This window comes from Rhipicephalus microplus, chromosome 7 (genome assembly GCF_043290135.1).
Source record: "Rhipicephalus microplus isolate Deutch F79 chromosome 7, USDA_Rmic, whole genome shotgun sequence".
Classification (NCBI taxonomy): domain Eukaryota; kingdom Metazoa; phylum Arthropoda; class Arachnida; order Ixodida; family Ixodidae; genus Rhipicephalus; species Rhipicephalus microplus.
Window position 1 is genome coordinate 98,529,666 of NC_134706.1, and position 26,595 is coordinate 98,556,260.

Sequence of the window (26,595 nt, forward strand, 5' to 3'; positions counted from 1 at the left end):
GTTTTTCGTTAATTACGGCAAACTTTTACAGTTCACACTCATGCTAACTTTGCTTCAGCAGCGAAAACTGGGAACATTCAAACGGTATTTCCCTAAACACCACTGTATTGTCATGGGTCGGTAGTCTCTTAGCTATCTCTTACTTGAAATGCGTTCAGCAAGTTGTCGATGGGGATGGTAATGAGGGCACCCACAACAACCAAGAGCCTCTAACAACCACTCCAGATAATATTTCGCACGAGTGTGGAATAAAGATGCCACTTTTTTATGAATAACGCCCATTTTTATTTTTCAGCAGAAAGTTTGGCTTCCCGTATGACTCAAAAAATCTCATCAGCTACTAATTTGCAAATGGTCTTCATTCACTGTCGCATTTTTTGTGGAGGTACTGGTATTCGGTGCCTAAAATACGTTTTCGTGCTAACAGTTATGTTGCTCACATGTGATAATTCGTCTCCGTGAAGACTAGAGACATTATGAGGGGTTTACTATTTGCATTTTCAATGTCTTTTTCTTAGCAAGGAGGTTGCCTAATAATACGTTCGTTTTATTTTTTTAGAGATTCTACTATTCATGCATATTTTATGTATTGCATGCTCGCTGTATTCACGAGCTAAGCAGTTTAGAGCGACTTGCTCGTGCGCAAACATGTCTACACAATAGTTGAACTTTGGCAAGAATAACAACGAATCAACGCTTTCTTTCACCAACGTTTATTTTGAGATATTACAGGCAATTTAGAAATTTTCTCAACGGCAATTTTTGATTCCAAATAGCTGTAGAAAACCGGCAGGGCATTCACAGCCCTTTTCGTAGCATTGGTTTGTACTGCAGTCCTGAAAATCAGTTTGCGATCAGGTTAGTACATAATCAGCTAATAGAACAAAACAAATATTCATTATTGCCTGTAAACACTGTTCTATGTGTGAGCAAAGAATAAGAAAGAAGTAATTTAAACGTAGACAAACCACATATAGGTTTTTGCGCTGGATATATATAAATAAATAAATATGCACGCAGACGCCTCCCCCCACACACACACATTGGAAAGAAGTGTATACGTAAAAGCTCGTTCTTCCGTGTTTACTATATTATTGAAGAGAGCTAACAGACAATAACATCAAGGAGAAAATAGCGGAAGCTATAAGACCAAATTTTAATGCAACTGTGAAGAAAGAAAAGCGGATGAAAAGATAACTTGCCGTGGGCAGAAACTGAATCTGTGACCTTCGACTATCGCATTCGATACTCTACCAACTAAGCTACCACAGAAGGCCGAAGGTTCAATTCCTAGCCAAGGCAAGTTATTTTTTCGTCCACTTTTCTTTACTCACATTTACATTACAATTCCTTCCTATAGCTTCGTCTACACTTGCCTTGGCATTATTGACGGTTAAACTTTGCCATATACATCAATTGATTGATTGATATGTGGGGTTTAATTCTCTCTCTCTCCATATACATATATATATATATATATATATATATATATATATATATATATATATATATATATATCAGAATATACCATGCAAAACCAACGTGCGTCGTGCTCTATTTTTTGTATATATATATATATATATATATATATATATATTTGTGTAAGCAGTGTGGTTGTCCAGTATGTCAAGTAACGTTTATGGAAATGCCATATATGGCACCATGCAAGGTATTTGTGGCCACATATAAGGAATATTGTCAGCATATGTGGCTTTTGTTTACCTTATATATATTTTTAATAGGTGGGCTTGGTTGACGATGATGAATAAACTTTATTTTCGTATCCGGCATGTTTGTGGTCCGGGCTAGACCGCACAAGGCGGTACCGGGAGACCTTGTCTCTGTACAGCCTCCCTCGCCTGCTGGATAGCCCATTTTTGGTCTTGAACCTCTGAGCTTAGCAGCACAAGTAGCCACTGCTCCCGGAGGACCTCAGGAGAACTTGTTGATAAGCTGGGGTATTTCCATAATATATGTTTGTAAGACGGCTTTTCTCTTACACATAGCATACATTTATTGTTCGGGTATAAGTTTGGGTAGCTCCTGTGGAGGTGCACAGGGTTCGGGTAGCAGGTTGTCTGAAGCTGTCGGTATTCCGATGCTTCTTGCCTGTTTAGACTGGGATGAGGGGGGGGGGGAAAGACGCGCCTTGCTTCTCTGTAGTGTTGAATGTATTCTGTGTAGCTTTTAAATCGGTCTTTGTGTGGTACGTCGGCGGCGCCGGGGATGATCATCGAGTGGTGTGGTCGGGTTGCGCGGTGGGTTAATTCTCGCGACAACTCAAGAGCCAGCTCGTTAGGATTGGGTGTATCAGTCTCTGTGTGCGCCGGGAACCATACGAGGTATTTCGGTTCATCTACTTTGTGTAGTTCTTGGTTATTAACGAGGATTCTGAGGGCTTGCTGTGAAATCCGCCCTTGCGTAAAATTTCTGAATGCTACTTGCGAATCGCTCAGTATGAATGATTGGTTGTTGGAGGTGAAAGCCATGGATATGGCTACCTCCTCAGCCTCCTCTATATAATTTGTTATGACAGAGCACGCATTAATACAAATGCCGGACGTGTCGATCACGACAGCAGTGTGAGATTTTCATTCAGGGTATGGGCTAGCTTCTACAAAAAGAGATTTACTGTTCCTGCTGTGTGCTTTGAGCGGTGCTTTTGCTCGGTGTTTTCTGCGGTCCGTGTTGATGATGGGGTTCATGTTTTTTTGTATCGGGTTAGAAATGATCTTAGCTCTGATTGTATTAGGGATGTCATTTTTGACACCATGCTGTACATGCTACATGATCCCTAATCTACTCATTATATTTCTTCCCGTTTTAGTTTTACTGAGCCCATCAAGCTGGGCTATCCGCTGAGCTTCTACAATCTCTTCAAGCGTATTGTGTAGTCCTAGCTGAAGAAAAAGGTCTGTGCTAGCATACTCAGGTATTCCTATCGCTTGTTTGTAGACCTTCCGGATGAGTGCATTTATTTTGTTAGTTTCAGCTTTTTGCTAGTTGTGGTATGCTTCTACATACGTTATGTGACTTATGACGAAGGCCTGAATTAGACGAAATATGTGGATTTCTTTCATACCTCGGTGTTTATTCGTAACCCTGCGAATCATTCTCATCGCTTTCTTGACTTTGGTGTTTAGTCTGCGTATAGTCTCGCTGTTGGCACCGTTAGCCTCGATGACTAATCCCAGTACCCGTATTTTTGGAACTGTCCGTATAGCTGTGCCTTCCAGTGTGTGAATTCTCATTTCCTCATATTGTCGCTTGTTTTGCTCTTACTTGCGTGGTCTGCCTCTAATTGCTGGCCTATAGAGAAGAAGTTCTGATTTCTCCGGAGAGCATGTAAGTCCTGTGCCTTCCAAGTATCGCTCAACTGTTCCTATTGCTTCTTGGAGTCTCTGTTCTATGTAGCCGTCATTGCCATCTTTCACCCATATTGTGATGTCATCCGCGTAGATGGAGTAATATAATCCCGGGAATTTATTTAACTCTTTCGGTATTCCAATCATGATTAGATTAAAGAGCGTTGGCGATATTACGGAGCCCTGTGGAGTGCCTCTGCAGCCCAGTTCTTGAAGATCATATGTAAGGCCTCCTAAGCTGAGCCTTGCTTTCCTGTTGGTCAAGAAGTTTCTGACGTAATTATAAGCTCGCTCGCCCATGTTTAAGCTCGATATGCGGCTGATAATTGTTTCATGAGCTGCATTGTCAAATGCTTTCTCGAGATCCAGACCGAATATGGCTCATGTACATCTTGTGGGGTAGTCTATGATTTGGTCTTTAATCTGTAGCGTGGCGTCTTGGGTGGCTAGGTTACGACGGAAGCCTATCATCGTGTGTGGGTAGTACTCACCATCCTTAAGATAGTTGTTGGCTCTATTTAAAAATGCATGTTCCATTACTTTTGCTACGCATGACGTTAATTAGATGGGCCGGAGATTTACTTTGTTGATTGGCTTTCCAGGTTTTTGTATAAGGATTGTTCTAGCCTCTTTCCACGCGTCGGGTATTTCCACTTCTGTGCAGAATTTGTTTATATATCCAGTTAAAAATTCTACGGATTCACTGTCCGGGTTACGTAATGCTCGGTTGGCGACTCCATCGGGCCCCGGTGCTGATTTTACATTTATTTGTGGAGCACTGCTCTAATCTCTGCTACCTCAAAGTTTTTGTCCATGTTGGGGTCGGCTTCGCCAGTATAGTTTTTATGTTGTAGTGGCGGCGATTTCGGCATGTAGATGTTTTGCAGATTTGTCATTAGCTGTTCCTTGTTTCCTTCGTATTTGCATGTGAGACGACGGATAGTGTGCCTCTGTTCAGTTTTGGTGTTGGTGGGATCTAAAAGAAACCTTAACAATTTCCACGTTTGTGATGTTCCATTTTGGGTGCCCATGTCCTTACATATCTCCGCCCATTGTTGCTCACACAGCTGCTTGCAGTGACACTCAATGTCTTTATTGAGCTGTGCTATCTTTTTCCGGGTTGTTCTGTTGTGTCTTTGCCTCCGCCATTTGTGTTGTAACGCTTCTTTAGTTCACCACATGTGGAATAATCTGTTATCGATGCGCTCAAATGGGATATCTGTTTCTACTTCATGTGTTTCTTTCCTGACGGTGTCTATTATGCTCTCGCACTATTGCTGGATATCGTCCGGATATTCGGGAATCGTTTTTCTGATATCCCAAAATTTATCCCAGTCAACTAGACGTCTCGTGTTACATATGGTCGTATTCCTGTCGCTATCAGTAAATGGTACGTGTGTTTCGAGTATGCGATGGTTACTTCCTAAATCATCAAATGTGTTGGGCCATGTAGCCCCCGGGGTATTCTTGGTTATTGTAAGATCTGGTGTTGTGTCTTGCTGGGTGCTTGTACGTATGCGTGCGTGTGCATGCGGGTCTGTAATCAGAGTAAGCTGTTCATCTTGTATGCTCTGCCATAACCGTGTTCCTTTGGGGGTGGTGTAACCATACCCCCAAGCCTCGTGTGCGGCGTTGAAGTGCCCTGCTATGATGAGCGGGCTGTCGCCAGCTACTATCACGGCCTGCCTAAATAGATTGTGGAATTGCTGTCTGTGTTTTGACGGACTGCTATATACGGTAAGAATAAATGTGCAGCTCCATTTGTTTTCCTAGATAGAAGTTCTGTCATTATATGGTTGTAGCCACATTCTAGATTATGGTTTCTGACCGTAATCTCTCTCCTTACTAGTGTATTGAAAGCTATATTTCCTTCTTCACGCTCGCGACTTACTGACTGGTCTCCTGGTAGTGTAGCAAGGCCATGCGTTTCTTGAAGTAAAATACCATCTGGCTTGTTATCTTGTCGGATGTACTGCTGAATGATTTATATCTTAGCCCTGAGCCCTGTACAGTTCCATTGCAATATGCGGAGTTGTCCTTTACCACGCCTCACCATCGCTGTTCGTTATTTGTGTGGAAGGCGTGATTATAAATAAATGGTGGATGAGAGGGGTTGGTGGTTTTGTGGGAGTTGCCTGCAGGGGATATGGTGCTTACAGTTGTTGGTGAACGTTCGTGACTACACCCTGAAGGTCTCCGGATGTTTTTGCGTTGCGTTCTCGTTTCAGCATTTCTACCCTGGCTGGTAGTGCCGTCACATCAACAGACGTCTTAGTGGTGGTTTCCAGGATAGATTGGAACGCGGTTAATAGCTGGTCTTCTTGTTTCTCAATGTTATCCAGCCTTGTTTGTTGCGAGATGCTTTCTTGTTTAGTACTTGGGGGATCTGTTGTTTTCTGTGTTTTGGCCTATCGTTTTAACGGAGGGGTAGTTTTCTCCATGCGATCGTCGGCTATGGGTGTTTCCTCCTGCATTACAGTATTAGTTATATTAGGGCTTCTGGGTTTGCCGCATTCGCATTCATTAGTGAGGAAATCTATTTGAGCTTGCATTTGTTCTATCATTTCTTTCATTCGCCTGTTTTCATTTTTAAGCCGCTCCAACTCTTGACTGTTGTAGTTGTTGCTACCATTATTAATTTTAAACTCCTGAGGTCCCTCCGGTCGCAAGCCGCATACTCTATCTGCCCAGATCATCTTGTTTGTTGGTCCCTTAGACGCCGATCCCGACCTGGAACTTGGGTGGGAGCTTGCAGGGCTGCGGTTCTTTGAACCCGAGCGGGATCTTGTTTGCTGTCGTTTTCCGGGTCTCGATGTCGAGTGCTCTCGTGGACGTCCTCTTGGTGGAGATGAGCTTTGCCTTTGATGTTCTCGTAGTCTGGCCCATTGTCTCTGTTTTACAACGTAAGGTTTGTTGAACCTGGCCATGCAGCTTTTATCGGCTGTAACGTGGTCTTTTCCACAGATTTGACAACTAGCGTCGCATCTGTGGTCGTCTTTGGGGTTGTGAATGCCGCAAGCAGCACAAAGTTTATCTTGGGGGTTCTTCTATGTCCGTCACTTCTACGTCACTTCTATGTCCCAGTCTGTTGCACTGCTTGCAGTAGTCAATTTGCTTACGGTATAGCGTGCACGGTAGTATTAATCTATCATAGCACACACTGGAGGGTACCTTGTATCCACTGAAGAGCACAATGACCGTTGTAGTATTCCCCAGTCGTTTCGCTGTGATGATGCTGGGGTTTCTTTCAGTGAGAAGGGCCGCCCTAGGTCTACCGGGCGTTTCTTCCAGTGTGATTCCTTTAATGATACCCTTGACTGTATCTTCTGGCGTTGTTTCATACGCTGCCACTTCATATTTTTTGCCTCGTATAAGTATTTTCTTGATTTTTCTGTACTGGTCAGCTCGATCGGGGTCTGGTGTGCTCACTATCATGACGTTCTCTGTCTTGTTGGGGCATATCACGTCGAAGTGCCGGACGTCTGGTGGTGTAGCCGCGGCTACATGTATGCCTCTGGTTATATCGGTTGGGCCGAGTGCGGCTACGCGTAGGCCTCCTCTGGGTCGGATGACAATTTTGTAGTCTCCCGCTGGCAGCTAGGGCATTCTGCTCGCTTTTTCGATGTGACTCATCCGTCTTTCCTGCATTTTGGCTTGCGTGTTCCGAAAACCAGGTTCTACCTTGTTGTTAGCACCATGGACGCCATCATCGTCTCTGACTGATTCATGTCCGGGATTTCGACGACGTCCGTAGTAGATAGTGTGCCAGCCTTCTTCACTCTCGGTAGTGGCTGGCGATTCATCATCATCGTCTTGTACGGCCATTGTCCTCGAATCAGCAGCATTGTCTTGCGCGTCGCCTGCCGACTCGGTGGATTCCATTGGGTTGACAGCGCCAGCTCCCTGAGGAAACCGGCCTGTTTCGCGAGGCTTAACAGTGTCTCGTGTGGTGTGCACCGAGGAAAAGACGTAAAAAGACAAAAAACAGTTGGCCCACATTGTCTTTGGTATCCTGAGAATCTGGATGACGAGGGGAATTTTCTGTTATCACTCTGAGGATTGGACATGGTGATTTTTACTGGGAATTTGTTCATGAAATCAGGAGCCGACGTGAAGCGCGTCTGCACTCGTCGGCGCTCGCAGCGTCTTCCTCCCCGCGGGCTTGGTTCATATGTGAGTTAAGATAAAGCCAAATATGGCATGGTTGGTCTATATACGGAGTCAAATGTGGCATTAAAAGGCACGGCCACACTATATATACATATTAAGTAGATTCCTATATGTCGTAGTGCTCCGTTAAATGGAAGAAGCCACAGGTATACGTAGCACCATGATCACAAACTCTTATGCTGCTTGTCATATATAACAATGTGTACACAAAGGTGACCTGCTTTTTTTCTTCAACAAGAGTAATAAAATTATATATTTGGTAATTTGCAGTGAAATGAAAAAATTTTAGGTCAGCTTTGTGTACGTAATAGTTGTCTCTATTCTATACATGCACTCACGTAATTTGTACAAGTTTTTCAAGGAATTTAGGTTTGCAACAATAGTTTGCAAATATTACAACGTAAGTATTGTATGGGAGAGCACGTTTGTTTCAAAAATGTATTGTGTCAGGTCACAAAATTTATTGAAGCTCCCACACCTATCTGTTATGATCAAGTAATCCTATATAGTAATATGGTAAAACGACATGCATGCTACCTATATTGTTCACAATATGTATTGTTTAATGTGGTACCAAAAATGATAATTTCAGTGCAATTTTACTTGCTCATTGGTGGACGAAATTGTTGATTATTCAAAGGTTTTGATGCCTATGTGCTCCCTTCATTGAACAAGATTTCATGTTCCCTTTTTTACACCAGTCTGCGATTGCTTTCGGCGGCCACATACAATATTAGCATGGGGAATGCAATGTTTAAGGGAGTATTTAAAGAAACGAGCTTGTATGAATGCAACTCACAAACATTGTTTTGCCTAAATTCAAGAAGGAAGTTGTACTAATTTATTGCAAAAATGGATGTTGCATTTTCTTTAGCTACTTGTAACAATATTGGCCGTGCAGATAGTAAATGTATCGAGAATTTCAAGAGTGCACTAGTAAACAATTTATTCGGTGTAGTGGAACCGGCAGTGCAATGGCAGTGCCGTTCACGCATGTTCTGCTTCTTGTGCAGGTTGCATATAGTTCCGGGGTGCTTTCAACGGACCACGCTGTCAACTACGGCATTATCGTCGACGTCGCCGAAGGATTCACAGGCAACAGCGAGAAAATCTGCGAAGCGCTCAATGGGGAACCGCTGACGCCCACTGCAGCTGAATCCGACATGTGTCCAGCAACAGTCTACGAACCTTGGTTCACCGCTATCACCGCCCTACAAAAGACGATCGACTGCAGTGCATCTTTGGGGCGTGGAACCGGCACGGCAATGGCAGTGCCGTTCACGCATGTTCTGCTTCTTGTGCAGGTTGCATATAGTTCCGGGGTGCTTTCAACGGACCACGCTGTCAACTACGGCATTATCGTCGACGTCGCCGAAGGATTCACAGGCAACAGCGAGAAAATCTGCGAAGCGCTCAATGGGGAACCGCTGACGCCCACTGCAGCTGAATCCGACATGTGTCCAGCAACAGTCTACGAACCTTGGTTCACCGCTATCACCGCCCTACAAAAGACGATCGACTGCAGTGCATCTTTGGGGCGTGGAACCGGCAGTGCAATGGCAGTGCCGTTCACGCATGTTCTGCTTCTTGTGCAGGTTAGTGAATGTTCCCTTTGTAGACAATTTGCTCTTGTTATCCAGCCGGTTCCACCCCATATGTTGTATAACTGTGTGCGCGTGCATTCCGATGCTGGAAACCACTCAAAGCGTCGGATTTTGCTGCTGCACAAAAAAGAAGTTAACTTCTTTGGCGCAAACAATACGGAAAAAAGGAAAAAAGAAGGCGAGGAAAGAAACAGATTGACGCCAAACTAACAACTACTTTATTCTTCTTTTTTTGCTGCTGCGTCGTTTTTGCTTTTATTTTTTGTTATTAATTCTCTGCGGGGATATCGAAACGAATCCTGGCCCTGTCATTGATGCGACGCTACAGAAAATTTTGGATGGGCAAAACGCGATTGTTCGAAAGCTTAATACCATTGAAGCAAACCAAGCGGAACATAAGGCTGCTATAAATGACTTGAGTGAACGAGTGTCGTCAATGGAAGGAAAAATGTCAGTGCTGTCAAAATTAGAAGCCGCTATCACTGAGTGTACTGCGCGCTGTAATACCCAGCACGGGGTGATACAGTTGCTTCAAAATAAGATTGATGATCTTGAAAATTGTAGTAGACAGCATAACTTGGTATTCTACGGCATACCTGATACAAGTGTCCGCGAATCTTGGTCACAATCTGAATCGCTTGTGAAAGAAGTATGCTCGACAAAATTACAAGTTAACCCCGAAACGATAGAAAAAGCTCATCGGCTCGGGAAATTTCGAGAGGGAAAAACGCGGCCCGTGATCGCAAGGTTCGGGTCATTGAAAGAAAAGCACCTGATTTTAGGAAAGGCCAAGAATTTGAAAGATACAGGTATCGGTATGTCGGAAGACTTTTCTGAACCAGTGCGAAAGAAAAGGCGAATTTTGTGGCAGTTTGCTAGAGAAAATAGAAGCGGGGACGCACGAGTACAGCTAAAACACGATACCCTTCACATGGACGGCATCAGGTACACTTACGATGATACCTCAGGCAAGGTTGTGCAGTGCAAATGACCGACTAAGTTCTTATGCTCTTCACTTTCTTTTTTGTTAGTAAACTGTAGGAGCATTAAAAATAAAGTTGACATATTCGATGACTTAGTGCGCATGACCAAACCAAGTGTAGTTATCGGTACTGAATCATGGCTGAATGAAGACGTGGCAAACACCGAGGTATTTCCAGATAACTTTACTTGTTACAGCTAAGACAGGAACTATCATGGAGGTGGTGTATTTATCTTGGTAGATCAGCGCATTCCGTCTATAGGCATAAGCACTACAGACGATACGAGTGAAGCTGTTTGGTGTCAACTTAAGCTCTCGAATGGCAAATCACTATCAGTCTGCTCTTTTTATCGACCGCCAACTGGTTCAACTAAGGAATTTAGTGAATTCACTGCTACAGCTACAAAAATCGCCTCTGATTACGTCGTTGTAGGTGGGGATTTTAACCTGCCTGATCTTGACTGGAATGAGCAACCAATAGCTTCTGGAAGTTCTCTTAGTTTTAAATCTGAAATGGCTGATTTCATGAACCTCTTGTCTTTAACACAGACAGTGTTGAAACCAACTCGAGGAGGTCATATCCTTGATCTATTTTTCACAAATATGCCAGAAATGGTAGAAAACACTGAAGTATTACCAGGGATAAGTGACCACGAGGTTGTGCTAAGTGAGATAAATATGAAACATACGAGTGCTTACAGTGAAAGGAGTCGGTGCATGTACAATTACGCGAAGGCTAATGTCCAAGGAATCAACACTGCATTGGAGGCATATTTCATTGTTTTCGAAACACTTGCCGATGATTATTCAGTAGAAGAGCTGTGTAATTTGTTTAAAGACAAGATTCTAGAGCTGAGAAACCGATTTGTTCCGACATGGGTGCTAACTAGAAGGCGTAATAAAAGTAAACCATGGTTTTGTAGAGAACTCGACGTTTTGGTCAAGCGTAGGCAGAGAATTTACCGTTCATTTAAAAGAAATCCCTCGGAAGAGAACTCTTGCAAACTGAAGCTGGCAACGCGTGAAGTAAATAATGCTACAGTCGAAATGAAAGTAGTCTACTTTAAAACAATTGAACGTAAAATAACGCAAAACCCGAAAGAACTTTGGAGGTATATCAAACGAAACAAGAAAGACAACATTTCAATTCCCGCTTTGACCAGCGGTGATATTACCGTGAGCGATACGACAGAAAAGGCTAAGTTGTTCAATTTATATTTTACGTCAGTGTTCTGAGCCGCTACTGACCCCCAAAAAGACTTGAAATTGTTGGTACACGAATCCACATCCATGCCTGATGTAGTACTTGACGCTCGTGGCATTGAATTACTACTTAGAGATCTAGATTGTGCGAAAGCAGTGGGTCCTGATTGCTTGCCTAATTTTATGTTGAAGTCTTCTTCCCATGCAGTGTCTATGTACTTGAAAGTTATTTTTGAAAAATCGTTAAAACAGAGTTCTCTCCCAACTGATTGGAAAATGGCGTCTGTTGCTCCTATACATAAATCTGGCCCGCGCAATGCTGTGAATAATTACCGCCCTATCTCACTCACTTCTGTGTGCAGTAAAATTCTTGAACATATTTTATATACTGCGATTGTAAAGCACATAGATAGTAATTCCCTATTCAACTCTAACCAGCATGGATTTAGGCAGGGGCTATCATGCGTCACACAACTGGTAGAGTTCACCCATGTTTTAGCAGCAGCACTGGACGACAAATTTTCGGTCGACTGTATTTTCCTCGACTTTCAAAAAGCGTTCGACACTGTATCACACTTCTTATTGCTGAAAAAACTAACCAGCTTTAATATTAATCACCAAGTTATTGCATGGATTGCTGAATATCTACATGAGAGGCGACAATATGTAGTTGTAAACGGCGAACAGTCTGAAATAACTAGTGTTACGTCAGGGGTACCTCAGGGATCAGTTCTGGGACCATTACTTTTCTTATTATATATAAATGACATTAACGAAAACGTACAATCCCATATTAGGCTATTTGCAGACGACTGCATTTTATATCGTCAGATTACCTCCGAAACTGACTGTTCCGTAATCCAAAACGACCTATGTGCAATATACGCGTGGTGCCAGCGATGGGAAATGAAACTGAACCTTAAGAAAACTGTATGCATGAGGTTTTCCAGGAAAAGAAACCCAGGTGAATTTGAATACACAATAAACAGCTCTCCGGTAAAAATGGTGCGCGAATACAAATACCTAGGTGTTTTCTTTTGCCCCTCTCTATCATGGAATCGGCATGTGGATTACACTGTAAATAAAGCTTGTCGGAGCTTAGGATTCTTAAAAAGAAACACACGTGCTTTTCCACAGCAAACCCGAGAGGTACTATACAAAACATACGTGAGATCAGTACTGGAGTACGCATGTTGTGTGTGGGACCCTGCAACATCATCAAATAAAGAAAGATTAGAAAAAGTTCAGTCTATGGCGGCGAGATATGTGTTTAATGCACCTATGTACGACAGACAATTCAGTGCGACGGAAGCTAAGCTGAAGTTAAAATGGAAGTCTCTGCAGCACCGAAGGGCATCGTTTCGACTGAAGCTATTGCACAGCATATTTTATTCTCATACTCGAATTCCCTGTGACGTATACATAAGCCGGCCTCACTACATTTCAGCCCGCAAAGATCATGAACACAAGATAAGAGAATATAAATGTAATACATCGTCCTTCAGCAACTCTTTTTTTCCGAGAACTATCAGTCAGTGGAATCGACTTCCTCCCACAATTGTAGAAATTTCTTCAACGGATGCGTTCTTTTCTGCAATAAAAATGATTGAATCTTTGGACCGCTAAGCCCTGTAGACTACGTGTGTGCGCCTGGCAGTCGCCATGATCTGTACGGTATCTTGGTTGTAAGCTATGTTGTTTTGTTTTGGTGTTAATTTGCCCTTGTGCTAGACGAATGCTGCACTTTGTTTTAATTATCATGAGATTTTCATCATTTTTTTTTCTCTAATACATATGACTTTTCTGACGCATCTGTGCTCGGTGCAACTGTGTATGTTTTTGTATTTTGGAAATCTACTTCTTTTCTCTTTTTTACTTATGTGAATGCAAGTATGTGAACTTATGTGAGCCTGCAATTTTCATGTTCTTTTCTGTACCCCCCCCCACTATAATGCCTGTATGGGCGCTGTGGGTACTAATTAAATAAATAATAAATAGTGTTTGCAAGTTCCGAATAAATCCTACGTCATACACACTACGGACATACATTAAAAAGGTGCAACTGATTCAGACATGATACACATTTATTGGACCATGTATTTAAATGCGAAAGCTTTATAGCGACTTCTAACTTGAGCTGCCGAAATCACAAAACTTCTCATTTTTGTGGCTGTGTCATTACTTTGTCGAGGTCGGTAATGCGCACGTGCGTCATCAGGATTAGCTAAAACATTACGTTGTGAATACAATTAGTATGACACAAAGTGGAGGAAGCAACAAAAGGGAGAAGGCAGGGTGAATAGCCAGAAAGACATCCGATTGGCTACCATACACTGGGTGATTAGGAAAGGGGACAAGAAAGACGAGGGAGAGGTAAGAGAGATAAAAGAAAAAAAAGGGTGGGGGAGAGACTGACAGTCATTTCACTGCAGCGTTTAGAACTCTACCGAATGTCAGAGACGTTCACAGAAGCCTGTCTTTCTCAGGAAACACAGCAGGGCTTTTACTGCCATGTGGGCTGACGAGGCATGTGAACGTTGCTGTAATAGCAGCGGCACAGAAAAAGGCCGATGATACAGACGCCACATTGCGTTGGCAAATACTTGTCTGTCTGAGGCAAATCGAGGACAATGGCACAGCAGGTGTTCGATATTTTCGTCGGTGCCGCAAACATCGCACGCTGCACTCTCAGTAATTCCGATTAACGTGGTATAAGCTTTCGTGAAAGCAACTCCCAGCCAAAGGCGATAGAGAAGCTAAGCTGCACGTCGATGTAGGCCAGGTGGAGGCGGGAGTTGTAGCGAAGGGTCGAGCTTGTGCAGTCTTGTACGTCGTATGCTTGGTGTGTTCCACTCAGTTAGTGTGAGACTGCGGGCCAGTTGACGAATCTGCCTCGCCGTATCCGCTTTAGAAAGCGGAATCGGAACGCTGTTCGCTGCTTTATGTGACGTGCGAGCAGCATGATTTGCAGAATCATTGCCACCTATATCACAAAGCCCAGGTAACCACTGAAAGACGATGTCGTGGCCTTTTTGTATTAAAGACTGCAAAGTTTCACGGTTTGGTAGGACAACTGGTCGTGGCATCCGCGTCGGAGAACTGATTTCAGGCACTCTAACACTGGTTTTGAGTCAGAAAACAGCCCATTTACCTGGTCTTTCTTCTGAATTGATGAGTTCCAGTGCATCGCGCAGAGCCTCGAGTTCTGCCGTCGTTGACGTTGTCCCATGTGAAGTCTTAAAACACTGAGTTACCTCTTGTGATGGTATAACCACTGCTCCACCTGAACTAGACGGCGTAGTAGAGCCATCCGTGTGAATGTGCACGTGGTTACTGTAGTTTTCTTCCAGAAGGAATAGACTCAGTTGTTTCAGGCCATGTGTCGGTAAGTCCGATTTTCTCCTAATTCCTGGAATCATTAAGTGAACTCGCGGCCGGCTCAAGCTCCAAGGAGAAAGCATTGGCTTTGATGCAGGTGCGTACGTCTCAGTAAACGATGAACGATGCTTGTAGACAGTAGTGCCGTATGTCGTGCGTGACCTTTTAGCAGCTAGGTTCGCCACGTGGTAAGAAGGGGTTCTGGCATAATGCCGGAGGTGCATGCACATTGTTTCGGTAATAATACCCTCTTTATTGAGTGATCTTGAGCGATGGCAATGGTTTCAACCGTTGAAGCACTGCGGGGTGATCCAAGGCGTATCTTAAGTGCCGGGGCCTGAATGTTCTGAATTGCGCGTAGGTTGGTCTTGCAGGTGTCAGATATTGCAGATAAGCTGTACCATAAGAATCCGATAAACAGAACTCTGTACAGTTGTAGCATGGATGGTATGGGCACTCCTCAATTCTTTCCTACAAGTAATTTGAACATATGGCATGTTGCGATCAGCCGCTTCTTCACATAGTTCAAATGTGGAGTCCACTACAGGTTTCTGTCTAGTATGACTCCCAAAGTCCTGTGGTTTCTGCTGAACGATATGTATTCTTCATTAATCGATATGTTGTAAGCAGACATTGGTTTTCGCGTTAACGCTACCACTGCACATTTTCCGCAGGACACCTCGAGGCCTTGTTTACGAAGGTAGCATGACGTCGTTGTAGCAGCCTTCTGAAGGCGGGCGCGAAGCTGAGGCCTTGTCACACCTGATGTCCAAACGCAGATATCATCAGCGTAGACAGAAAGTTCTACAGTGCTAGGCAGCTGCTCGAGTAGACCAACGAGAGTTAGGTTGAAACGTGTTGGGCTTAGCACTCCTCCCTGAGGAACTCCTCGGCTGCTGTAATAATCAGGTGTGGGGCCATTCGGTGTTATTACATAAAATGATCTCAGCTGTAAGCAGCTGTACACCCACATATATATCTTGCCTCCAAGACCTACTGTTTCCAAAGCAATAAGGATGGCTTCATGGGTGACATTGTCGTAAGCCCCCTTAAGGTTTAGCAACAGGGCGGCGCACAGTCTCTTACAGGCTTACTGGTGTTGAACATATGTCACCGGATCAACAACGTTTTCGATTGACGAATGGCCGCTCCTTAATCCGGTCATGAATACTGGATAGATTTCGTAGTGCTCTAGATACCACTCCATTCGTGTTAGAATCATTCGTTCCATCGTTTTTCCCACACAACTTGCAAGTGCGATAGGACGGTATGAGGCAATACCCAAAGGAGATTTACCAGGCTTTAGAAGTGGAGTGAGGCGACTTGACTTCCATGCCTGTGGAACCGTACCAGCCTACCAGGAGTCATTGTATAGGCGTAAGAGTGCCTTCCGAGCTTCGTCTTCAAGATTACAAAGGGCACGGTAGGTAATGCCTTCTTGTCCGGGTGCTGAAGAACGTCTGCACAGTGCCAGTGCCGCCTTAGCTCATCCATAGAAAACTGGCATTCCATACGGGGATCATGTGAGGGTGGTGGGTTGTCAAATGTTTCCATTCTTGATACTGTGAAATCGGAATCACCGGCCATTCTTCGACAGAAAAGTTCTGCGACGTCAATCTCTCTGCATTGAAGGTGAAGTGCCAGAGTTGTCCCATGGTTGTGCGAAGACCCCGGACAGTTCGCCATATCAGTGATTGGAGCTTTCGTGGATCCAACGACTCGCAAACGGATGTCCAACGTCGCCTAGCCAGTTTATTCTTATGCCACTGCATCCTCTTTTGAATGCGTCTAGCCAGCCTCAAATCATCTATTCACTTTGTTCGTTGGTGTCTTCGTTCTGCACGACGGCGTATTGCGCGAAGTTTCTCAAGCTCGATGTCAAAATTGGTGCGCTTGTGACTAGTCAACAGTGAATGCGTGGTATTCTGCAGGACATCCTTTATCGAGTCATCTAGGTTATACGATGAGCCATCGGTACAGCAGTCTTCCATTAACATTTTGAATTTCGGCCAATCGGTGTATTTGGAGCCTCTTGAGGACTTGGAGCTGGTGAAACCTTCTATACACCGCTTTGACACAATTTTTACAAAACAGTATTACACAACTTTGCGAATAAAGGCTGGGGGTGAAGCCTAAGTCGGACTCTACATTATGTAAACAGCCCTTCGTGGTGCAGCCGCGTAATATTTGAAACTGCTTGCGAACATATCCTTCCAACACTAACAATGTGGTGCGTTTACTTATAAAATATGCAGGCTGGTACATATGCATCAGAACGCACTATTACACACTCGCTTATAGAGGTTGATGAACACCCAGACACTAGCGTTTGCTGCAATGTGTCCGAATATTTTCGGCCACGTGAGAATGATATGAGTGTATTATTATATTATACTATTTATTATTATTATTATCATTATTATTATTAATATTGTTGTTGTTGTTGTTTTGTTGTTTTATCTCGCGAAACCTACAAATGTGTCGATTGCCTTCTCAGTCAATACTGTATCATTATGCAAGGTTTATAAGGTCAGTAATCTTGCTGTTCTATTTGATAAAATAATAAATTTTTTTCTACTCCCACTAAATGTGCTGTCATGCGAGGCTTTCGTTCTCTCCCCGTTGGCAAAGTATTTCTTCATAATCCAGTTCTCCTATAGCCCTCTACAAATGTCACACCAACATATGTCTTGCTCCACTTAGGTATATATGCATATCTGATCTGGAATGACCTCGCTGAGTCCAGCAGTAACGCCACTGAGTGATTCCAGAGAAAATATCAGCATTGACATCCATTGTTTCACTAGACTTTGTACAACAGTGCTAGATAATGGCCTTGCCATCACTTAACCTTCGAGGAAAGCATTCTGAGGTGTCACTTCTTTACAAGCTACTTTAGAGTAAGATATTCTGCCCTTCTCGGCAGTACTAATTTTCAAATACCGCGTACGTATCCAGAGAGAATTTACCGTTTTGTGTACCTGTAGCTTCTTCCAACAGTCCATTCTTTAGAGAATACCAAGTCTCTCTAACGGCAACTATGTTGATTTGTTAGGTTTTTGATGGTCCACCGTTCTTTCTTAATCAGTGAGGTTTGCCCTGTCCTAAAGTAAGTTTGCACAAGTACAATTTCTTCCCTTTTTTGTCTTCCGGGAAGCCTTCCACACAATTGTGTATGTTCCACATCATTTTCAGTCCCATTCCAAGAATTCATTCTATTTTATTTACGTTTCTCATTGTGCGTCGATTCTTTTTGTCTGTGCGTTTGTGCTCTTTTTATTGATTTGCTTTTTTGTAGACAGCCTGTTATGCATTGTTTGTTATTACTGTTTTATTTTAGCGCGCGCGAGCACGAATTAATTATTAGATGTTTTCGCATAGGGTAAATAAATGATTTTTAAATGATTGGTTGATTGCATATTATTGGTAATATTATATACTTGCTTGAGAGATAAGATGAAAATCTGGCTTGAACGCGTCTTCGTACCCAACGTACACGACGCAGTGACTGCCACTTCGCTGAATGGCTGTCTCAAAAAGTCATGCGCCTGCAGATTTCTCGGTCCGTGGGGAGAAGTTGAGCTTCACTGTCCCAAAATACTCGCCTGACCACACTGCAGCCGTTTGCATGTTTGCAAGGGATGCAAACAATAAATAATGTAAAAGGGCGCCATTAGAAGGGGTGAAAAATTCGTGGAACGTTTTTTTTCTGACAGTAGTCAGTCATCATAGATGACAAGAAACTGCCATGGCCCACTTTAACGACGAAGAAAATAGTTTGCGCAAACATTCAGTCGTATGGTAGCATTATTGCGTCATTGTTTTTGAGCAACTGAAACTTCGTTCACCAGTAAGTTTAGAAAAATTTAATTTCAGTGAAAAGCACGTAAATCACTGATCTAAAGGGTAATGTAGTCACACTCTCAAGCCTGCAGTGTATCCATCCACGCCATTGTTGCTTCTTCACTCACCGGAGTCGTGGGTGTGGCATGGATCAAGTTCGTCACTTTTCATTTTTCTTGCTCTTATTTAGCGTTCACCTACTGCTGTAATTTACACACGATCATTACGCAGCTCTCAGGGGTCTACGTGGTGAAATCGTGGACGGAGGTGGAAGTGTTTTGTGTGCGTGTGCATGCGTGCGCCACTGGATTGGCGATCGTCAGCTATTTGTGTGAAACAATTGGACACCCATGCCTCTGGGCAAGCTTTCTTTTAACACTTCTCCCAAAAGCAGTAGGAATTGACGTCGTTGCCTGAAGGTGTGAATAGGTTATCTGGACTTACAGGCTCCGAAAAAGATAAGTCTCGATCAAATGTTGAGGATAGTTCACCATTTTCATTACCTTTGCACGTTGTTCGTGTTCGCAAGTATTATAACTCAGAAAAACATAGCGCATTGTATGCTTCGCGAACAAATCACTTCATAGTAATCGTGGTTACGTCATTAGGCTGTTTTGTTTAAGGGATATGACAACACAATTTAATTCTCCCAGGCAGGACTCAATTCAATCGAAAACTCTACTTCAGCACAATATGGATGTCGCGCTATTGTAATTTTCATAAAACAACTTCTGTAAATAGACTTGTTTTGTATTTTTCTCGTTCTAACGCATGAGGAAGTACCAAGAATAAGTTACAACTGGTGGAATTACAAATGAAAAACAGTTCAATATCTCAATCTCCAAGGGTGTCATGAATTGATAAGCCTGCGTTTCAAATTGTATATCTTTGTGTACTTCCCTTTTTTTATAATTACGCGTTTGTTGATAAAGACACGCAGCCAAAACTTTTTCCCAAAATGGTTTTTCAAAGCATTTCAAAACTTAGCAATAGCCCATAATTTTGTGGCCGCCATGTACAGCTCGGGTGATATACATGCAATTTGGACAGGAATGCGTACATTACGGCCAACTTTATCGTTTAAGATGTAACATCGCGTGGTTATCTTGATGAACTGCAGACACTCATATACATAGTTACACAAACTAATGGGACGTCATGTTTTAATTCGTGAGCACTGTACACAAGCCAACACATTTTACGCAAGCTAACGCAAGCCAAGATTTTACACAAGCCAACAAATAAACTTGTCTGATGCATTAGGGCTTGCTGTGTAAAAAAAGTGGCACACCAAGAAGATCCGTTTTTCAGAGTTGAACGCGATAGCAATATCCTCTCTTTTATGCGTGATTCAATTATTTAGTGTGGATTTTTTATTGTATGATGCTACATGAACTATTTTAATTGTGGACTAGTGCTGGGTAGTTGAGAAAGTTGAAAGTGTCTTGTCTCAATGAAGGTTTCGCACATGGCTGCATTCCGTGTAAAAAAAGGCAGCATAATTTGAACCACGAGCAATATTATGTTATCTTAACTGAGTTGCGCGAAGAAATTTAAGCATAAATGAAAGACATATGGATGCAACGCACACTAACAATTGAAGCTTTATTGCAGAAAACAGACATGTTTATATACGTTGTTGCGAAAATATGTGCAGTGCAAAAAATTATTAGGTGAGCAGGTAGATTGAATTATTGATGCGCGTCAAAAAAAAACAACCTCAGTGGCAAGCAACATAACCGAGGGTTGTGCGGCACATGAATCACCAGCTTTGTTGATCAGATAAGCCTCCTCAATTTCCCGTGATACTTTGTCGCTGAATCTAGCTTTACCTATCTCATCATCAAACAGGGGTGCGCAACCCTAATGTTTACAATGTGATCCTAAGTAAGAGCATGGTTATTCATTTAGAGAAGCTTTGTAATCGACAAATATAATATTGAATCCAAAATAATACTTCCCACATGATAGCGCAGTGCCGTACACTGCACGATGTCCGCACGCTGAAACTGATTAGATGTCTGCTCATCTATTCAATTTAGAGTGAAAGCTGTTATGAGATCACAACTTGGGTCACGCGCAGTGGTCCGCCGCCGCCACCGGTGTCCGTAACCACATGGCACGAAATAAGAAAAAAATGGCAGATCCCATTTACAGTAGAAATTGATGATATGCGTAGCACGAATGAGGAAGGTATATTATGCCAGTTTCAAATCAAAACAACGATACGAGGCCGAGGTAAATTATGTCGTACATAACTTCCATGTCATCTTTATTATGTATGGGCGCGTCATTTACTTTCATCTTCTATTCACGCCATCTGATACCAAATTTGGTTTATGTGGAGCTAGTAAAACGGCCATGAGCGCGCTATGAGCGTAGCGTGTAGTCATGTTTTACATGACACGCATATTATAATGATCATGTTCGGACGTGTCATTTAACTTCACCGTGAATACATCATGCAATACCAATTTGGTATTTGTGAAGCTAAAGAAACGACCACGAGTGCATCATGAGCGTGTCATGCCGTCGTGACATGACACGCATCACACGATTATTATGTTTGCACCAGTCACATACTTTCGTCTTCCATTCACGTCCCCTAATACTGAACTTGAAATATGTGAAGCTAGTGAAAGGGCGGAGAGACCATTATGAAGGGCCCAATATACTGCGTTGCGACGTTGACGAGCGCCCGCTGGACGCAGCGACGCTACGCTAGCAAAACATGAACACTCTATAGTCTCACCCGAGACGCGACGAGTGTCTGTCGGCGCAGCCCGGCGGCAACCGGTGCGAAATGCAACATGCTGCATTTCACACCAACCACGTTACGCGGAATTCACGGCATCTGCCTAGCTTCATGACGAAGGGACGCCGGGTGTGCTTAAACGCGCATGCATCAAAGCAACGTTGGCAGCGCGTGCCTGCGAGTATATACCAGGCATATTGGTGTCTGGCGTGGCATCGCCAGCATGACGAGATGAAACGAACGCTGGAGCACACGCGCACCAGGTCACGCCTAAGTGTATATTGGCGCTTTGAGAGTGGCATGTCATCTTGCAACACACAATAAGTGTGGCGCGCACCTCATAAATGACATGACACGATTCTCATAATTATTATGTTTGCACCAGTCACATACCTTTGTCATCCTTTGATGTGACGTAATACCAAATTTGGCATATATGAATCTAGCGAAACGGCCCCGAGCCCATCATGAGTGCGGCATGTAGAGACGTTATGAAATGACACGTATGTCATGATTATCGTGTTTGGACATGTCATTTGCATGTAGTCCGTTCGCGTGACGTAATACTGAATTCGGAACATGTGAAGCTAGCAAGACAGCCGCGAGCGCATCACGAGCGTCGCATGTAGTCATGTTGTTACATGACACACATTACAAGATTATCATGCTTGCACTAGTGACATCCCTTTGTCGTCCGCTCACGTCCCGTAATACCAAATTTGGTGTATGTGAAGCTCACAAAACGGCTCCGAGGGCATCATGAGTGCGGCATTTAGGCACAATGTCACATGGCACGCATCTCACGATTATCATGTTTGCACCAGTCACATACACTCGTCATCTATTCGCATCACGTAACGCCGAATTTGGCATATGTGAAGCTAGCGAGACAGCCGCGAGCGCATCACGAGCGTCGCATGTAGTCATGTTGTTACATGACACACATTACAAGATTATCATGCTTGCACTAGTCACATCCCTTTGTCGTCCGCTCACGTCCCGTAATACCAAATTTGGTGTATGTGAAGCTCACAAAACGGCTCCGCGGGCATCATGAGTGCGGTATTTAGTCATAATGTCACATGGCACGCATCTCACGATTATCATGTTTGCACCAGTCACATACACTCGTCATCTATTCGCATCACGTAACGCCGAATTTGGCATATGTGAAGCTAGCGAGACGGCTGCGAGCACATCATGAGGATGACATGTAGTCTTGACTCATGACTTACATAACATGCATGTCATGATTTTCACGTTAGGGTCTGTCACTTGTGTTCGCCATGCAATCATGTCATACCATACCAGTTTTGCAACATGTCATGTGAACGAGACCATCGCAAGAGCAGCAAGACCAACCAAAGTGAATCATGACCTTCATGACATTCATATCATGAGTTTCACGCTATGACTAAACAAATACGCTCGTCATACAGTCATCTTATGCTATACCAAGTTTGGTATTGATACCATTATCCAAACAGCCAGGAGAGCTAAAAGTCGTAGGCGGCTAGATAGATAGATAGATAGATAGATAGATAGATAGATAGATAGATAGATAGATAGATAGATAGATAGATAGATAGGTAGATAGATAGATAGATAAATAGATAGGCTCAATGTCGCCGAAGTTCGCTAAGAAATGCTTCGCATGTAAAAAACTTACCACCGATGATGACACAGTGCGGCTCGAACGTGGGCCCGCTGGGTGCCAGCCCAGTATTCCACCACTTGGGTACGCCGGGGCCCCTAAATTGTTGTCAAACTTGCCTTAGGCAGGCTTAACTTAGCACCAATGACACAGTGTTGCTCGAACTTGCCACCAGTGGCTGTCAGCCCAGTATTCTAACAATGAGCTACACCGGTGTTTGTGACTTGTCAAACTTGAATAGCTTAACGATCAGGCTGTCTAATGCTCCAAGCCATCAGAAATAGTTGTTCTTGTTCCTCTATTCAATGTTGCGCATCCCATCTCAGTCACAATTCCTCATAATCGTCAGCCACTGCTTCCGTAATTGGCTAAATTTCCTTGCAAGTGTTTAGCGGATACCACGCTTCTCAGAAGAATGACGAAAAATGGCATAGCGAATGCCAGCCTGCTACTCAAATACATTTATAAATATTAACCTAGTGGGTATCAAGATAGCGTGCTTGCAGTGGTTAACAAATAAGCGTGTAGAAAATGCTCTCAAATGCCACTGTTCTAGCTTTCGATGTGACTGTGTTGCGCATTCCGCGCAGGCCTGGCGTTTTTTCTTTCACCTTAGGCGTTCTCATAACCACCTGCATATGCCTGTTTTCTCGAATAAAATTTCAGTTGTTAGTGTGCGCTCTGTCCAAATGTATTTCATTTGTAATTTAGCTTTTTCGCTCAACTCAGTTAACTTAGCCAGCAGAACGTGCTTCTCAATATTAAAGTTGATAGTCTTTCTTGGGGACCTACGACGCAAATATCTTGGTCTGTCTCTGTGTCTGTACATTTGTCTGTTTGTCCACTCTTGCCAATACCTTAAAAGGCACCAGAATGACCAAACAATACCTCAAACCGCCGACCCCATCCGCAGCGTCCACCAATGTTGCCCAAGCTTCAGCGTTCAACTTGTGTGATTGTGAAATAAAAAGCAAATATTTCGCATATCTGAGGCACCGTAACAACACTTATATATTCTGTATATGCGTATTTTACTAGAAAAGGCACACATAAGTAATTCTAAAGACCGTAGCGTTCATCACGCAGCGCTGACCATGCAACGCTTCCACGAAAAGCTGTTTCCAACGCTTTCCTAAGACGACACGGTAGTGGCACCTATCCGTGGCCTTGGACTCTACACCTTATCACCTCTCATACGAGTGTTCAAGCCCATCTCAGAGACACGCGCTTCGTTATCCAAGAAAACTGCCAGGTAGCGCTGATGTTTCACGTGTGACGTGACTTGATGCACTCGTTTGCCTCCGCAGCACGCTCGAGGCACTCTAACGCAGCGTCTCCTGAATGCTATTTACTGATTTTTTGCGGAGAACGTCCCATGCTTTGTTCACTCTCTCCACAAGCAACGCTATTGTCTTTCGACATTTGCAGATGAACATGGAGATACGGGGTAAATTTTTATGTCGATATAATGTTTTAGAACTTCCTATGCGCCCCCTACGCAGTCTTGAGGGAATGCGCGCAGTAACGTGTGTGCGTTTTACAATGTTTGGTTGTCTTTAAACCGCGAATTCGCGTTGGTAATAACGCGTTGTGATGACCAACGGCAATGTACACTTGTATCATGCAATATTTGTGCAATATTACATGTTTTGCTGTGAGGCCTGTGTACAAGATGCGAATGTTTGTTAAGCATTACAATGATCCTTCTTGAATTTCCAAGCAGAGGGAGTTATTCATACTTTATTTACAATAGGACGTATAGCTGTGTGGTAGGGCACTTGCTTGTTGTGTAAATGTTCTGCATGGTTTCGATGAAAATTTAGACCCGAAAATTACTATTATTCGTTTTATTTACATTTTTCTCAGTTTTCGGTCACCGGCAAGATGATATTTCATGCAGCGCCACCGATGCCTACGCCGGAATTTCTGCGGAATTAGCTCTTTACCACTGTTGCGTTGATGATGCATTAGTAGTAGAACGGATAGTAAGTTATCTTTGTAAACTAGATTTTTTAGTGTCCAGTTGGCAAGAAATAGCCTCCATATTCACGCGCACAGAGACCTACTGACACTAGTTTTAACAGTCGTGCTATAGGACATTCCTAGTCAAAATACTTATACAATACAACTTGCATACCAATCGCTTTTGATTTAACTCCACAAAAGTTAATTATCAAGTCCTTCCAAATATTCCATGCACATGCAGTTTATACGACAAACATCAAGTTAATATTCCTTTTTGACTCACTGTGAACGCTCACTTGGCACGCCAGAAAAGTTTTGAATAGAAACACTGGAGAAAATATGTTTGCAAAACTCAAATCGCAATTCAAGTTCTTCAATGCTATTTATAATTGTCAAGTCGGAATCGATAAAGCTAAATATTTACTTCCACCGTATATGTCTTCGACCACATTGACCAAAAGCTAGAGATAAGAGAAATCGCATGCAAGTTTGACGTATTCCAAAATAATTTTCAACAAAACAATAAGAGATTGAAACCGACTCCCTTCTAGCACTCCCTCTACCATCAACAATGATTTCTTTTATTCTATGCTAGAATGAGTGTGTTGCCTTCTTCTTGAGTGTGTTGCAGTTTTCATTGATATATGTATTTGGGATGGATTGTGATTGAGGCGACATTGATTATTTCTTTGGCTGACTATGTATCTTTCTCGTATTATACTTTTTGTATACGATCGTCCACTGCAATGCCAATTTGCGCTTTGGATAATGAAATTGTGAAGAAGAAGATGTGCCTGCAGCAAGCAGCATCGCCAACGCCCGACTCTCTCGGCTCGTGCTTCGGTCCGTTGTTGTGCCGATCGCTGGACGCTTCTTCACGCTGTCTCGTCGCTGTCTTTAACGGCTAATAAACCTCCTCACATTTGGTAGAAGGTGGTGTTAATACCCGTTGCTCAACCCTGGAGCTTCGAAGCCGCGCGCTACCACCTGTCATGACTGCCAATGCCAATACATCGACGCCTTCGCTCCAGTTCAACTGCCCTGGCCATCCTACGCTACGGGAGCCGAAGGTCTTCAGCGGTGCGGATGGTACCGACGTCGAAGACTGGCTCGAGCACTACGAACTGGTGAGCGCCAACAATAAGTGGGATGAAGCTGACAAGCTGGGCCACGTGATATTTTATCTCACTGGCGTCACCGAATTGTGGTTTAAAAACCACAAAGACAACATTCCCACATGGAGCGTCTTCAAGACGTCGTGTGCTGAAGTGTTCGGTCGGCCGGCTGTCTGCAAGCAGAGGGCAGAACAGCGCTTGCGCGTCCGCTCTCAGCAGACTGGCGAAACCTTTACCAGCTATATTGAGGACGTCGTCGACCTTTGTCGACGTGTGAATGACACCATGCCCGAACCTGACAAGGTCAAAAACATCCTGAAGGGCATCGACGACGGCGCATTTCAAATGCTCTTGGCAAGGAATCCAAGCACAGTTTCTGAAGTCGTCAGCTTGTGTCAGAGCTACGACGAGTTGAAAAAGCAACGCACTCTGACTAGGCAGCCTCAGCCTGGTGGTGAGTCGCTGTCCAGTTTTGACTCCATGCCCGACAATTCACCATTGCTTCAGCAAGTCCGAGCCTTCGTCCGTGAGGAAGTCGCCCGCCAACTTTCCCTAGTGCCC

At 43.5% G+C, this 26,595-nt stretch overlaps 1 protein-coding gene across 9 annotated transcripts in view; it reads right to left on the minus strand.

Annotated features, from left to right (window-relative positions):
- Positions 1-692: 692 nt before the first annotated feature.
- The window catches only part of LOC142767569 (uncharacterized), a 128,866-nt gene continuing 102,963 nt past the window's right edge, over positions 693-26,595 (minus strand). For 5 of the 9 annotated variants that reach the window (XR_012884998.1, XM_075869528.1, XM_075869524.1 and 2 more), the window contains one exon: positions 693-836. Coding sequence is in view for 4 of the 9 variants with exons in the window: in XM_075869528.1 (XP_075725643.1) it covers positions 750-836 (87 nt within the window). In the remaining 5 variants the exon portion in view is untranslated. Of the gene's footprint in view, positions 837-12,282; positions 12,532-26,595 lie in introns of those variants that run through there. The other 4 variants (XR_012884997.1, XM_075869525.1, XM_075869523.1 and 1 more) reach the window with 1 other exon arrangement.